This window comes from Neovison vison, chromosome 7 (assembly GCF_020171115.1).
Source record: "Neovison vison isolate M4711 chromosome 7, ASM_NN_V1, whole genome shotgun sequence".
Lineage (NCBI taxonomy): Eukaryota > Metazoa > Chordata > Mammalia > Carnivora > Mustelidae > Neogale > Neogale vison.
In genome coordinates this window covers 172,326,506-172,343,323 of record NC_058097.1, presented here as the reverse complement: position 1 = coordinate 172,343,323, position 16,818 = coordinate 172,326,506, and the positions used below count along the sequence as shown (strand labels likewise).

General features: G+C 35.3%; 1 protein-coding gene across 3 annotated transcripts in view; it reads right to left on the bottom strand.

The window, feature by feature from the left end:
- The window catches only part of ANO3 (anoctamin 3), a 420,117-nt gene that overhangs the window by 163,013 nt on the left and 240,286 nt on the right, over positions 1 to 16,818 (bottom strand). For all 3 annotated transcript variants that reach the window (XM_044258975.1, XM_044258976.1, XM_044258977.1), the window contains one exon: positions 7,834 to 7,952. In XM_044258975.1, the coding sequence (XP_044114910.1) occupies positions 7,834 to 7,952 (119 nt within the window). The remainder of the gene's footprint in view (positions 1 to 7,833; positions 7,953 to 16,818) is intronic.

Genomic DNA, 16,818 nt, shown 5'->3' with positions numbered 1-16,818 from the left:
TAAGTCAGTTAACTACAGTCCAAAAGGCACAGGGTTCTGGAATCAAAGAGACACACTATAATCCCACTGTATTCCTGTCTAGCTCAGAGACTAGACAAGAATCCCTTACATCTTTAACCTTTATTTTCTTCATTAGTAAAATGAGACTACTGCTCTCACTGAGCTATGGAAAGTTATGAGATAATGCATACAAAGTGTTTACCACAGCTTCTGGTGTATAAGTGACCAATGCATAATGGGGGACAAACTGAAAGGCTAATTATGATGGTTACCAGACCACGCAGATGAAGTCCTGAACTGTTCTTCTCTCGCTAGTGTAGCAAAGCAGAAGTGTAGTTTCAGAAACAGAACCATCTTATTTTTCAAATCTTGCCTTAGTCATTCATCAGCTATGTAAAATTTTTAAATGGGGATAATACGATAATACCTATGGCTTAAATTTAAGAATATATGAAATAAGATTTAGGCCATTTGAAATCTACCATGCAGTGAAAACACTATAAAAATGTGTTGTGTATAATTCTGAATACTTTCTCAATAAGAGATATTTTGATATAATTGATATCAAACCATACATATTGCTTTTTATAACAACCTTCTTATATAATCACGTTATGACCATTTCCCATCATTCTTAACTACTCTGAAAGTTTATTATTCAATTTTATTATTTTTTTTAATTTTACCTTTTACTCTCAAACATTTAAGTGTTTAGTACCCCTCAACGCCTCACAAACTGCAATGTGAGAAACATCCTTAAACATTATTATATAGGTTAACACCTAATTATATTCTCCAGATAAATTCTTAGAAGTGGGTCAAAAGGTAAGAATATTTTACGTTTTTTAATCCTTATTGATAAACTGTTTTCCAGAAAATGAGGATTAAAATACACACCTACCAACAGGCAATAAGAAGTTATAGTTTACACTGTCAATACTACTTTTCAAAACTCTTTTTTAATTTGATTCACAAAAATATTGCGGATATTTGTCTTTCTGCAATTGCTAGTACTGCTATTAGTTTTGTGTTAAAATATACTGTTTTTCAATTTTTTTCACTCTTGAATTTATCAATTATATAATTATATCTTTGTAAATTAAGAATATGAACTATTGCTTGGCTTGTGTATTTTTTTTTTAAGATTTTATTTATTTATTTGACAGACAAAGATCACAAGTAGGCAGAGAGGCAGGCAGAGAGAGAGGAGGAAGCAGGCCCCCTGCTGAGCAGAGAGCCCAATGTGGGGCTCCATCCCAGCACCCTGGGATCATGACCTGAGTGGAAGGCAGAGGCTTTAACCCACTGAGCCACCCAGATGCCCCATGGCTTGTGTATTTTCTACTCTGTCAGCTCATTATCAAATGTTAAGTTTATCCCTCACTCTAACTTTATTGTAATGTTGACACTGATTAGTATGTAAATAGTCAAATCTATCAGGGCTTCCATGATTGATTTCATTGTGTGTTTAAAAAGACCATTTGGAAAGGTCATTTTACTATTCTGTGATTAGGAAAAAAAATGCTTATTTTATATTTAGGTATTCATTGTGAGTTTACTATTTAGCTCTTCAATAATTCATCTTGGTATAAGATATGCAGCAGCATTAAAAATAGTTTAACCCCTTAATGACCTAGTAGTGTGAGAACATTTGCACATTTTGTGAAAGACCAATATATCATCACTGATATGAAATGCCGCCTTTATCATAACGCACACCACACACACACACACACACACACACACCAATTTAGGTTTAAGTAAGGTACAGAAGCCTTCTGTAAGGCTTCTAGAAAACCTTCTACTAAATCTTCTGTAAAATCTATACTAGCAATCAGCTAGTGTAGCACAAGTCCCCAGTACTCACTAGGGAAGGCTTCTGACAGTCAAAGTAAGTACTTAAAAGGCACAAGGAAAGAAGATGCCTTGTATGGTTGCAGGGAGGATAATGCTTTCCTCTGTATCAGACGAAGACTCTGCAGACAAGACTAAGCAGCCTGGAAAGAAGTCTTCTTGTACAAGGCAAAAAAAAAAAAAAAAAAAAATAGTAATAATAAATTTAAGATGCTGGCCAAAAAGATGAACAAGCCAAGATAACTTGCTGTGTATTCCATAATATATATGAAAATTAAATATTTAGGACACCATTTCCCATAATGGTATTATTAAATAAAAATACTACTTCAGGTCCTAAAGTTATATAAATACTGGGATTTTCCTTAGAAACTGACTATCCCAATAAATGCAAATAATTAATATTTAACTTCATATATAATCTTGTCAACTAAGACAACCCCTTAGGGCTGAGTTTAGTCATTTATCTTACAGTTTAAGTTATCATTATCTCACAATCGCTAGAAAAAAAATACACAAGTTCAGAATGCTAACGATCCTTGTGGATTATCGGGAAGCAAAGAGCTACTGAGGTACATGAAATAGTTGCTGATGTCCATGTGAAAGGTACATATTGCAGGAGACTGCAGAGGCCACGCTCACCTTCTCCAACACAGGATGTGTCTCCAGCTTTGACAGAAAATTATTTCTGTTACCAGTTGAGTTAAAGATGAACATCATCTGCCAATGCCAGTTAACACAGTCAAACTGAATGGCTTTGAAATCTAAATTTAATGAACTACTAAAATATTCATGTCAAGATTTTCCTGCTCCATAACCTTTTCCTGTCTATTTTGATACTCGGCATCCTTTAAGAGGAGAAGTCACTGTAATTTGGAATATAGATTCATATTCCCAGACTCATTCATTATTGGTAACACCTGCAATGATTTTCGGCATCCTGAGGGACAGGAGCAGCAAGAAATTCTTCATTAATGTCCACTACAGAAACCATGGTTCTGCTTCATAGATTTGTTCCTTCTCACCTAAACTAACTATAGATGTTCCCTGCAAATTACCCATATCTAGAGACCTCAGCTAGTGTGTAGGACATGGCTCTTTGACAAAGAGGGATTTTGCTTCCAAGGATCATCCAGCTGGCTCTAGGATCTTATCTTTAATTATAATTCAGGCTCTCAATATTAATGAGACAGAAAAAGGCAATACTTACCAAAACTGTTTTAAAAACAATCCCTCTCTATTCTAGAACTTTGCCTGCAGTCAGCAGGTGCCTCAGTCTATGGATTTATAGAACTTTTCCTTTTTTTACATTACAATTTGCTTCCTGAAATTTCTTGTCCACGTAGGTGTGACAGAGACTTTTTGTCAAAATGTAAAAAAAGAAACAAATTTCCCTTTTAAAAAATAGCTCTTCACCAATTTTAGTGGGTATTTGTGATTGCTAATTATAGACCCATAGTTCAACTGAAGGTAATCTTGGAATTCTACCCTGATTAAATGCTATCACAAAGAAAACCCTTTTGTAAACAGAGGTTTTGTTTTGTTTTGTTTTGTTTTGTTTTGTTTTGTTTTTCTAAGATAGCAATGTCAAAATGTTTTAGATAGTCTGGCTTGATACTATGTTATTTAGGTTATGACATTTAAAACATACTTGGGCTCTGTAGAATGAAATGGATAATATGAGTATGCTTCAGGAAAACCCAGGGACAATTTTTCAAATCTCAGTAATTGAGGAAGAATTCACTTTATGTTAACAATCAACTGGTATCAGCCAACAGGCTATCCTTTAACATTTATGGCTGCACCCATTACCTACTGCTGAGAAACAAATCATCAGCAAACAGTTTTCATTTAGACCATGATTCTGTGGGTAGGCTGGGCCCAACTGGGTAGTTCTGATCTCAGCAGGGCTTTTACAGGTCTGAGTTTCCTGGTCTTTGTCACTGAATTCTCTCACACCTCTGCTTCAGTTGGGGAAACTGTGCTCACGGGGGCCCTGATCCACAGGACTCATCCTTAGACAAGCTCGTTCATGCTAGAGGCAGAGTCCCAAGACAAAGAATGCAAGTGCAAAATCTTTTGAGTCTAAGGTTCAGTGTTGGCACATTAGCACTTCTGCAGCATTCTACTAGCCAAAGCAAAGCCCAAGGCCATCCTAATGATTATATCTCTTGATGAGAGACGCTGTAATGTCTCATTGAAAATAGAGTGGATATGAGGAAGAAAGACTTGGCCTATTTTCCATCTACTACAGTGTCTTTGAGTTATTTAAATATGGCTCCTACCAAAAAGCCTGAATCTAGCTAAATCAGGACTTATCCCATAGTTAGTGTCATTTCTCATTTCTAGAGCCTCTTAGCTTTCTCCATTTATAGGCATACATCCTATAGTGCACCCTAATATCTGGAGAGCAAAATATGTCCACGTGTGCCATATTTCTCTTTTCTACAAATGGCCAGGTTTTGCACATACTAGCTTCCAAATAAATAAAATAAAGATTTACTACTATTTACTATTACTTTATCAATACTACTTCATCATAGTTGATATATCAATATCATAGCTGTTTTTATTTTCTAAAATATTGAAGTATTTTGGTATAAATGACATACCAAGTACCCACAATTTGTTCTGTTCTGTTTTGTTTTGTTTTAGAGAGAAAGAGAGTGAAAGTGAGGGGGGGAAGGTCGAAGGAGAGGGAGAATCTTAAGTAGGCTCCATGAGCCTGATGCTGAGATCAGGACCTGAGCTGAAATCAAGAGTTACATGTTTAGGGGTGCCTGGGTGGCTCAGTGGGTTAAAGCCTCTGCCTTCTACTCAGGTCATGATCCCAGGGTCCTGGGATCAAGCCCCACATCGGGCTCTCTGCTCAGCGGGGAGCCTGCTTCCTCCTCTCTCTCTGCCTGCCTCTCTGCCCACTTGTGATTTCTCTCTGTCAAATAAATAAATAAAATCTTTAAAAAAAAAAAAAAAAAGAGTTAAATGTTGAACTCACTGAGCCATTCCGGTAGTTCACGACCTAAAGTAAAGTATCATAAGGATACAACTAATTGTTCTGAAACTTAATTTTAGAACAAGTTATAGTGCCTTACAAATGCATTTAGCTTACTAAATTATCATAAGCAGTGGACATGGGATCAAAATTTAAACTCACCATGCTGACCCAAGATCATTCAGGAAGCATTGGCACAAGAGTTGATGAATCAAACACTCCAGACATTTCTAGACTTGCTTTTTTGTTTTTACAGACAATGAGATGAGCTCAACAGACTTCCTCATAAATCCATATGTAAGACACCACCTTGGAGGATTTGGAGTTATTTTTTATGAACCTAGTTTATAGCTCATGGCAAATTTTGTTGGAAAGCTCCATTTGTTTTTCTGTAATCCCGTACAGAATATGGCGTATCGTTACTCACAATATAGTAGTTTATATTAGCAGTCACTTTCCCCTGGGATTTGTGCTCCCTTCCTGTTGACTCTATAAACTTGTTCTGTCATGTCTAAAATAATTCCGTTGCAAATGAGTAACTTGTATAAAGATATAAAATATCAAATGCATTGCATCTTATGCATAAGACCTGTTGCAACCAGTACAATTATCCCAACCAAATAATGTGTGAGGTAAGATCTTCAGCCATGAAATTTATACCTATGTTAATACATGCTAATTAAACAATATGAAAGTTGCTGTTCTATAGTGCAAAAACGAGGAAATCTTGTCAATTTCATAAGGTCTAGCTTAAAATGTATATAATCTAATATTTACACACTAATACGTGTATAAATACCCATATCATTTAGTGGTGGCATGGAGTAAGAGGAAGGTTGACAAATTTATAAGGGGAAGTATATCCAAATACCAAATGGCATAGTTCAAATGGTAGAAATATAGGTTACTGCTCTTTGAGCTTCCCTGTGACAAATGAACACAAATAACATATTCTAAGGAGATTATTTTGCCCTTCATTTGTACATAAGCAAGTAAATAGTTAATGGCTTTTAAACACTTTTCTTTTTGTCACAAGACCACTTGTTCAAATGGAATTTATGCTGTGCTCTAACCTATGAAAGGACAAAAGTAGACATATTTTAATAGAAGCTAAAAGAATGAGTCTAAAAACATTCAGGTGATGCATTACTTTTTTTTTTTTTCCCCACATTTTGAGTAGAAGTGCAATAGCAGAAAAGTATGTATTTGGGCAGATTCAATAAGACATTACACTAGCATTTCTTGGATTGAACAACTGTGGTCTGCTATCATCACACACCATTCTCTTATTTTAACATTAAAAATAAAATATGCATGCAGGTTTAACTATTCTTTTTTTTTTTAAGATTTATTTATTTAGTTGAGAAGCAGAGAGAGAAAAAGCAAGGGAAGGGGCAGGGGCAGAGAGACTCAGTCTCCCTGTGAGTGCAGAGCCTAAACTGGGGCTTGGTCCCACGACCCTGAGATCATGACCTGAGCTGAAATCAAGAGTAGGCTCCTTAAATGACTATGCCACCCAGCTACCCCTTAACCATTTCTTCTTAACTTTCATATTCTACAGTTCAAGCCTAGTCAAAGTGAGACTGAGAAATGGCTACTCTTGAGTAGAAATGACATGGCAGGTATCATTGGTGCATGTGGTAAATTCTAGGGAAGCAGATAAGACAGTTTATTCAATCTTAGTTCCTTTTCTAATTACTTAAATCATCCTATGTTTGTCTTCTTATTGGTTCTATGGGGATCTTGAGGAACAACATCTGGGTTTTTTCTCAGGATTTCTGATAACTCCTCCTCCCAGGTGACTTGGAATAATGGTTTACAGATCACAGAAACATTCTAAACACCATGTTGATCTGACAGATACAGGAAAGCAGATGAAGTAAACAGATGAACCCCTGATTTGTAAAGATAATCTAAGAATTACTGGCACAAAGCACTGACCTGACCCCATTTAACACAAAACAAAAGAGGAATGAAGAAATCTGACACCAGCATTTATTTCTACATCTATTTATTAATGTTGGTCTAATTTATGAGAGTAATATTTAAATTTTGTCGTGTTTTTTCTCTGATGTTTTAGTGGTGACTAATGAAGGGATTTGCAAAAGTAATCTAGGCCAAACATCAAATATTAGAGAAATACTTTTTCAAAGATGAGACTATTTACCATGCAGTGACAGTGAAAGCTAAGTCATTCCCTACGTTAAACTGCAAATTTCTCTTACATAGGCATTTCCACTTAAATCAATAGAAAATAATGGGGAAGAAGAAAAAGTGGGCTTAGACTGAGCCAGATATTTCCTTGGAACATACCAAAAAGGGATAGTATTTGGTACTGAATGACCAAACTCAGAAGCTTTGAAGAGTCCACAAAATCATTATGTTTGCGGGATGGAGGCATTGCTGCAGCCAGGGTTTTTAAAATCTGAACTCTAGCCCAGTGACCCATCTGCTGATGGACTAGAGTTTCAATGAGGTGTTCTCAGCTTCCAGGTTGTTATAAAAACCTGCTATATAGTCAGTCTTTCCTATGCTCTAAATACTTTCACGTGGTTATCTCAGGCACTCATCAAAGAATTCTGTCAAGCAGACAACATAATACAACTTTACAGATGAGAAAAACAATGCTCAGCAACTTTAATTAACCTGCTCAAATGATCACAAATAGTAAGGCATAGAACCTAGAATTCAAACCTGGGTCCATTCCATGCTCTCGTGAAATCATGCTGTCTTTCCAAAAGTATGAAAAAATAAGGTAATAACCCTCTAAAGGTTAATTTTATGTTTCATAATTTTTTTAAAAAAATGTTGATAACATAAAGCAATATGATGTCTACATATAACTTTCCACCTTTAAGTCCTTAAAAATACATATTAACCTGTGTGCCCTCTTCTCTCCAGCACAATATACATTAATATTGAAAAGAATTGAAAGGTTTTAGAAATGTTACTTTCACGAGACTTATTGATAGTTTAGTTTGTATTACCTTAGACAATTTTGCCTTGGATTCAGAATTATCTTTGGGAACAGAGTCTTTGATTAGCCGAGATCGGTCATAATTAGCATGTTCTGATTCATCCATGTAATCCTTATCTTTCCCTAGAGCTAGAAAAGAGAAAGAGAAAATTATATCCACTTTTATCCTTCTTCCTTTTCTCTCTCTTTAAATGTACTAATCTCTCTTTTATTCAAGCTTTTCCAAGGTTTAGCCAAGTATAACTTTCTTATGACCCATCTATCCAAAAAGTAAGCAAAAAAAAAAAAAAGAAGAAGAGAAAAAAAGGGCAAATCTTCCCTGTAGTGGATTAATAATGAAACTACAGTAACTTTCATAAAAATTAAATGCATCTCTGCTGTTTAGTGGACTTAAACTTTTTGAAAATAAAATTAGAACCATGCAAACTCATCATCTCTTTTGAACATGAAGATAAAGATATATTTTTAAAGATTTTATTTGTTTATTTCAGAGTGAGAGGAGTGAGCGAGTGAGAGAGCACAAACAGGAGGAGTGGCAGAGGGAAAAGGAGAAGCAAGCTCCCTGCCAAGCACAGAGCCCTACCTGGGGCTCCATCCCAGGACCCTGAGATCATGACTTGAGCCAAAGGCAGACACGCCCAACCTACTGAACCACCCAGGTGCCCCAGATAAAGATATTTCTAAAAACTCAATAGATTCCCAAGCATTTATTTGCTTAATTAAAAACTGTATTAATTTTGAGAATTTGTTTTCTTCAAAGTTGGAGAGTTTTCTAAATGTGAATTTAACTGAAGTGTGACAGAAGTCTGAGAAATCATAGAAGCAATTCTCACAAACGTTACAAGAAAAAACTTTTTAAAAATATAAGATCGAAATGAAACTACAGCTGCAAAAAGAAGAGAATACTGAAAACTAATTACCACTAGAATTATAAAAAAGGGTAGGGCCTTGTAAGAATATATATGAACAATAAACAAGCTATAATCAATGCAGCAGTACAAAACAAGAAACCTCTATGGGACTGTCAGTCCTACTGAAGACGGCTGACGTGCTTCACGCAATTTGTATTCCGTGTGATAGAAGTACCTCTTCGAGTTCAAACACAGACAAAATTGAATATATTTAGCCTTTTCAAATAAATGAAATGTTTACACCTATCAAACATAAATTCTGACATAGACAACTATGTATAATGCTTTAAAGATTTCAATCATTTGATGTAGTATTAGAATAGAAAATTGTTTAAAATATATGCACTAATTTCCTTATTAGGAATCTTAAAATCTGCTATAGCATATATTCGGCCATGTACACCTAGACTATCAGAATCTGAGTAGTGGTATGAATTAAGACTGGACAAGGTAATATTATGTCGTAGTATGTTGTTAATTGCCAATTATGTTTAAATGCTCTAAGCACTTAGGATTAAAACCAGAACTACTAAAAATAGCTAACACTGATGGATGGTTAACAGTAGTTGAATATATTCTAAGAGCCAGAAACTTTACAGGTATTATTTCCTTTACTCCCCATAATATCTGTACAAATGTGGGTATGGTTTTGACCTACATTAAACAGTAAATAAATTAAAGCAGATGGAGATTAAGTATTATGCCAAAGTCACTAATTTATTAAAGAGTGCATCTAGAACTCAAACACATCCAGATCTGATTCCAAAGCTGACATTTGTAAATATACTATTATGTTTTCCCTAGATTTAAGAAGATTGCATTTTATTCATTTAACAATTATTTATTAAACACCCATGATATGTCAGACATAGTTTTAAGAGTTTGAAATGTAGCAGCGAACAGAATCCTGCCTTCAGAGAGCGTTCAAGTCCAAGGAGAAAAACAATAAACAACACAAATTAAGGGAATAGTAAGTATGTTTTGGGGTGAGTGCACTAGAAAGTAGAGGGCAGAAAAGAAGGACAGAGGTGTCACAGGTGTGAACAAGGGTGCTCTTTTAGTACAGAGAATCGTAGTGACATTTGAGCAAAGATGCAGGAAAATGAAGCAGTAAGTCACACGGGTAACTGGAGGAAGAATGGTCTAGATGCAAGGAAAAAAAAAGTGTAAAACCTGGACTTGTTCTGAATGGGTGTCAGATGAGTGAAAAAGAAACGGAAATTTTGGAGTTAATTTTTTGGATCAGTTACCTAAACCCCATCATGTTCAGCTTGCTGGTTTGTAAGGCACAAAGGTTTCACTCTTTTTTGAGGCCAATAGGTTTTTTTCCTTTCATCTTCTGTCCCTTTCCTTACCTTTCTCCTTATCTCCTTATCTTTCCCTCCCTCTTTCTCTCTCCCCCCATCCTTTTCTTTCTTTTGATATTGGAGACATAGGAAGAGACCTTTGTGATTAAATGGCAGTAGGTAAATGGGCAGCGAAAGCTGGGAGCACAAACCACCCTGCAGGTCACAGTACTGTGGTTCTTCAGCCTAAATTTGCCCCGTCCTACATCAGTTCTCTCCCTGGCAGTCTCTCTTCTCATCTGTAAAGAGGTTTTTGAAGATGTCTCAAAGGGTCTTCCTCTATGCTCTAACAACTGTGTGAATACTAACTTAATGTTTACAAGAGAAAATGCAATTTATGTTAATACATCTCATTTACCACGGAATACAAGAAATACAATGTATAGAAGTTTTCCACTCATTTAAACCTTATTCCATTTACAATTACATTTTCTGGGCAGAAATTTTTATATTTTGTTTTGCTTAATTTTTTTTTCCAATTTATTTATTTTCAGAAAAACAGTATTCATTATTTTTTCACCACACCCAGTGCTCCATGCAAGCCGTGCCCTCTATAATACCCACCACCTGGTACCCAACCTCCCATCAAAAGAAACGAAATCTTGCCATTTGCGACAACATGGATGGAACTAGAGCGTATCATGCTTAGCGAAATAAGTCAAGCGGAGAAAGACAACTATCATATGATCTCCCTGTTTTGCTTAATTTTAATTCAGTTTAGTTTTCTCTTCTTTCTCTTTAATTCCTATAACACAAATATTCCTGGAACAGGAACATCCTTACATCATCATCTTGTTGGAAGAAAGCTCAGTTTTGAAAGTCTTGCCAAATGCTACCAACTTCATGAAAGCTTCTCAGATTGTCTCCTCCTTCCTGCCCCAAAGTTCCAAATAGAATGGATCATTTTCTCTCCTGAATTCCATCACATTTGGTTTTCCCTTCCTTTTCTTTATCTTTCTCTTCTTCCTTTCCTTCCTTCCTTTCTTTTTGTGATTCTTCTTATTTTTTTGAATTTAGACAAAATTATCCCAGGACTATGTTCAATCTTTTTTTCATGTGTGTTCAATTTACTACAGAGTCTATAACAACTTGGCCATTAGTATATCATAGGAGTTAACTTAAAAAGAAAAAGAAAAAAGATAGACTTGTTATTTCAAAAAATCTGGATCATAGTGACATAATTTTTAAAATTTCCTTTTATTGCTAGGAATGTAAGTATGTTTCCCTTTCTTCTTGTTTTTCTTGAAAGTATAGGGAAGGATTCTTCCATATATAATAATAGTACTCTTTTTTCCTTTTACTATTAGCAAGATTGCAAACTCCTGTCATTGTAATGTAAATTTTCCTTTCCTATCTTGTCTTTTACAATGTCCCTATGGTGTTCCTATGTTAGAAACAAGAAACCTCTACTCTTACTGACTTAACATACACTATTCTTGAATATAAAAATGTCTTAAATGTTCGTATTCTTTTGTTAAATACTGGATTTTTTTCTCACACTAACTTTATACACAATATTCCTGTAATTAATGATTTGTATTCTTTTTCACATGGATTGCTCATTAATTACTTAATTGCTAGATGTATTAGGTATTCTTCATTCATTAAATCAATATATTGAGCTAGATCTACAGTGTACGAGAGACTATTCTACTTTGAAGGGAGTAGGAATCACAATGAACAAAAATCCTTACCCTCATGAAGTTGAAAGTAATAAAGTTAAGAAAAGAACAAATATAACCCCTATCTATTAAATGATGATATGGTCAATTAAAAAAAAAAAAAAGAGAACAAGGAGATAACAGGGAGGGCAGCAATTTGCAATTTTAAATGAGGTGGCTAAGGATGGCCTTCTTGAGGTAACCTGGAGCAAAGATGCCAAAATTGTAAGTGAACCTCTGTAGGAGAGCATCACAGGCAAAGGGTACAGCAAGTGCAAAGGCCCTGAGGTGGGAGCATGCCTTTCTCATCTGTTCACAGACAAACAGATTAGTGTGACAGGTAAGGAATGAACAAAAGTGAAGGTGACAAGGTATCATGTTAAAGTGGTAATGGAGGAAGTAAGAGCATATGAGGGAGGGCATGGGACCATCATAACGATTTTGGTTTTCATTCTGAGTTAAAGAGTGCCATTGGATGAATCTGAGCAGAGTAAATTTGAACAGATTTTATCAAAATCACTCTGTCAGCTGACATGAAAATATGCTGAAGGGGCCAAGGCCAGAGGCAAAGAAGCCAGGTAAGAGTTATTGCAATAATCAGGTAGAGAGGATGTGCTTTGGGTCAGGGTGGTATTAAGACTAAGAAATGGTCAAACTGAGGATGTGTTTTTTTTTTTTTTTTAAAAGGAAAACTAACAGAATTCTATTTGCTATGGCATCTAAAAGAGAAAAATCAACAATAATTTCAATGTTCCTGGTCTAAGTGGGAAGGGTGCCATATTATTTCCACATATCATTTGACTAAATCCTAGTAACAAGTATTGTTACTAGCTTTTTGTTACCACTGAGGAAATGTAGGCAGTTACCTAGGGTCTCACATTTGGTATGTGGCAGAAGAAGAGCCCAGGAAATCTGGCCCTAAACCTTATATTTCTAGTCACTATGTAATACTGCCTCTTGTAGTATTGGAAAGACGATGATTTTGGAAACTTTGAAGTCATAAAATATTCACAAGTTAAAAAAAAAATCTGGGTTACATAAAAATTGTAACATATTTGTTGAATAAAAAAGGGTAATCTCTAATTATAAACATAGCTTTCTATCCTCCTTCAGTTAATGATGATAGAGACAAATATTAGTATCCTAATAAAGATATTAGGATTATCAACAAAAAAGAAATAAAGATGAAATAAATTTAGTAAAAACTTACTTATTTTTATGTGGTTTAATGGTCTCCATGCCCAAGAATTTAAAATTTAAAAAGTACTATTTTAGGCTAGTACATAGTTTTTTACATCTTTCATTTTTAATTAAAAATATCCATTGCTGACAAGACACTAGGGAAACTGATAATAGTCATTTGCTTTCTGTACCAATATAAATTAGTAAAATTTTTGGAACAAAGTCTGTCAGTATGTGTTATGGGCACAACTGAAGAGGGATCTGAAAGTCATCAAAAAGAAAAAAAAATCTGTATTCACAAGAATGTTTCCCCAAGCCAATGGATAATAAAATACAAAAACAATTACCACTTTAATAAATAGCAATTCCATTCTTCCAGCTACAGAGGCCAAGATCCTGACTCCTCATTTTCTCTTTTAACTTATGTCTGATCCTTAATTAAATTCTGCTGACTGAGCATAAAATATCATTTTTCTGCTTTGCTTTACTCTTTAGCACATACCCGTTTCTAACATGCAAGATGTTGTCTTTATTTATCTTCATTTATTTACTGGCAGAGAAGGGAACAAGTGCAAAGGCTCTGTGGTGAGAGCATACTTAACATCAAGGAACAAGTGCCGCTGGATGGAGGGTGAGGGGAGGGTTAAAGGGGAGGGACAAGAAGTGGTAGTAAGGGGCCAGATGATGCTTACACAGCGTGCCATAAGCAGATTATGGCTTTTATTTGGACCTACAAAAATATTGAGGGGTTTTGAGTAGAAGTTTCATGTAATTTAATTTAAGTTTTAAAGGGGCCACTCTGGCTGATATGAAAATCTGTAATAATAAAATCTGTTTCAAGGATTAAATGAAATAATCTATGTGATTTGTACATATAAGGTATTGAAGAAATATACATTTTTTTTCTTTGATCTTTCTTTAAATTCACAATTCTAGTAATTGGGAATCTATAAAACTAATCATATAATTTGGACCTACAACTAGGTCATATCTTCTTCCACTTCGAAGCTTAGGAGGATAGGAAACAATGTAATTAACCTGAGTATGCCAATAAACAATTTAAAAATTTAATTTACACCCTCTTCCAATCATCAGTAATATAATTTATGATAAAAACTTGTTGAGTCGAGTGGGAATCCATTAACTCTTGCAAATTTTGTTTGCAAACCAGTATCAGTTCAAAACTCAAGGGAACCAATGAAGATAACCTATGATTGTAACATAAACCTCAGAGCAGCTCTCAGAATGGAATTTTATTTTTTTTATTTTTATTTTTATTTTTTTAAAGATTTTATTTATTTATTTGACAGAGAGAGATCACAAGCAGGCAGAGAGGCAGCAGAGAGAGAGGAGGAAGCAGGCTCCCCGCCGAGCAGAGAGCCCGATGCGGGCCTCGATCCCAGGACCGTGAGATCATGACCTGAGCCGAAGGCAGCAGCCTAACCCACTGAGCCACTCAGGCGCCCTCAGAATGGAATTTTAATAGACAAATTATTCCAGTCAATTCTTCTTTATTTTAATGCCATTTCATTACTTCGGTACATTTTAATATAACTGCTGGAGCATCTGGAAATTGATGAGGTAACTGTTAAGGTAATTTTAAATATGTGTGAATGATCTTATTAGTTGGCCTCTGCTGACTTCCAAAGGTGTGACCACCCCATACATTGCTAATGATAGTGTGTTCCAGGATTGCCAAAGTACTTGGGGCTGATGATTAAATAATAATAGTAATGGCTTAAGGTTATTTTTATTCTTTATAATTTATATATACTAAAAACCACTGAGCTGTACACTTAAAATTGGTGAATCGTATGGTATATGAATTATATCTCAATAAAGTTGTTATATTTAAAAAAAACCCCAAGATTCTCAAAGCTGAAAAAAATCATTAAATATGTTGAAGCAGGGAGCCTGATATAGTGAAAAGAGAACTAATGATGATTTCAGCAAACCCAAATTAATTTTTTGTGTTAATTAAGGTGTATTAATATATGAATATTTCCAACATACATTGTTTTATTTGCATCTCACAAAAATTCTTAATTCAAACAATCTTATTTATATTATAAAAAATCAAACCATAATATTGATATCTCCATTTCATAAATCAGGAACCTGAGGCACAGATGGTGTACCTTTCTGCTGACTGACTTGATCTGACTGCTAATAAATTCCATGATTTTAAAATTATTATTCCACCAAAGTTTCCTATGAAGAACAAACCTAATGGTCCATATATGGTTTACTCAGTGGTTAGAACGTGGTGATAATGAAGATCCAGACTTAATCATTCTTAGCAGTTCCTCTACTGCCTATTTCTCCCAACACTCGCATTGTTCAAAAGTCCTGACGCTAGCCAGTCACACTGAGGGTATGGCCGGAGCTGTATTCAGTCAACCCCATGACTAAGCAGATCTTGAAGATAAATGCTTTCCACTCTGTCAACATGCCAGTGTTTATTCTATCCACATCTATTGTTTCATACATTTACCCAATCGTCAATCATCCATCCATCTTCAAGTAGACAGTATATATTAGGTAATATGAAAAAGATATAAATAGCCAATATTATCATCTAGTGAACTGAGTACAACAGTATTATAACTAAAGTGCAATAATAATAATAGGAAGTAGGAAGCATCTAAATGGATATTCCGGAGGACTTCCCATAGGAATAATGTTATAAAGGGATTCTCCTACTATTTAAGAAGAGTCATAGCTATTATGTCTTTAAATGCTCCACAAAATGTTTGTCAATATGACTTACATGAAAAAGTGTAACACAATTAGATTAGGTCTTCATTAAGAAAAATAACAGAACACTGATTGCTAACCAGTGGGAAAAATCACAGCAATGAATGACATCATGGAAAGCAAAGGAGTAATGGAGAGTAGATTCTCCAGAGATATGTCTGTCAGTATCATTTCATCCATTCATCTATCCTTTAATGACCCTAAAAATACTCTCTGCACACCTACCACATGCTGAGTACTATTCTTGATTCTGGCCCGTATGCACCAACAAGACTAAGTCTGTGTCCTCTGGAAATGGAAAGAGGGAAAAAAATAAATCTTGTAATTTCCAGTAATACCTCTTAAGTCAAGATTAGGAGACACAAAGTGAAGCTTGTATGACTCTGGTTTCTCTCAGCGGCGGGCCTTGAGATGAGAGCAAACTTACCATGAACAAAGAACACAAGAGGACTGGCATGGCTGAGGCTCTGTGAGTCAAAGGCAGCATTAGCAAATGGTCTAGAGCTGCAGCAGGTCCAGACCTCGTAAGGCCTCTGAAGGCTCCAGTAAAGAGTTTACATTTTACATGAAGTGGGAAACCGGGAGGGGACTGAGTAGAGAAATGATGATATTTCATTCCGCTCTTATGAAAGCTTCCTGTGGCTGCTGTATGGAAAACAGACCATAAGGAGGCAAGCATCAGAGGAAGGAAGTCATGATGCTGATCTACCCAGAGACTGAAACACTGGACAAGGCTTGTGGCAGCAACTACTCAACAGTGTCAGGTTCCGAAAATAATTGGAAAATTGAGCCCAGAGGACTTAACATAATGAGTTTAACTAACAACTGAAAAGATGTACAGGGACTGTGAGGCTGTCGCTCCTGGAAAACAGTCTGTTCTTTCAGTGTAATTCCCTTATTTCTGTGATTCTGAAATAGGCTGGTAATATTACTATGAAGTTGTTTTTTTTTAAATGCCATCTTAATATGAAATGCTATTTGAAAAAACTATTGAAAAATTATTGGAGATTATCAAGTATCGTAGAATGAAATCAAAATCACCGCGTACTCATTTGACCGTAACCGTTTTAAGAAATAAAATGAACACTGCAGCAAGCTGAACGATGAAGCTCATAGAAAACAAATTATCTTACCACTC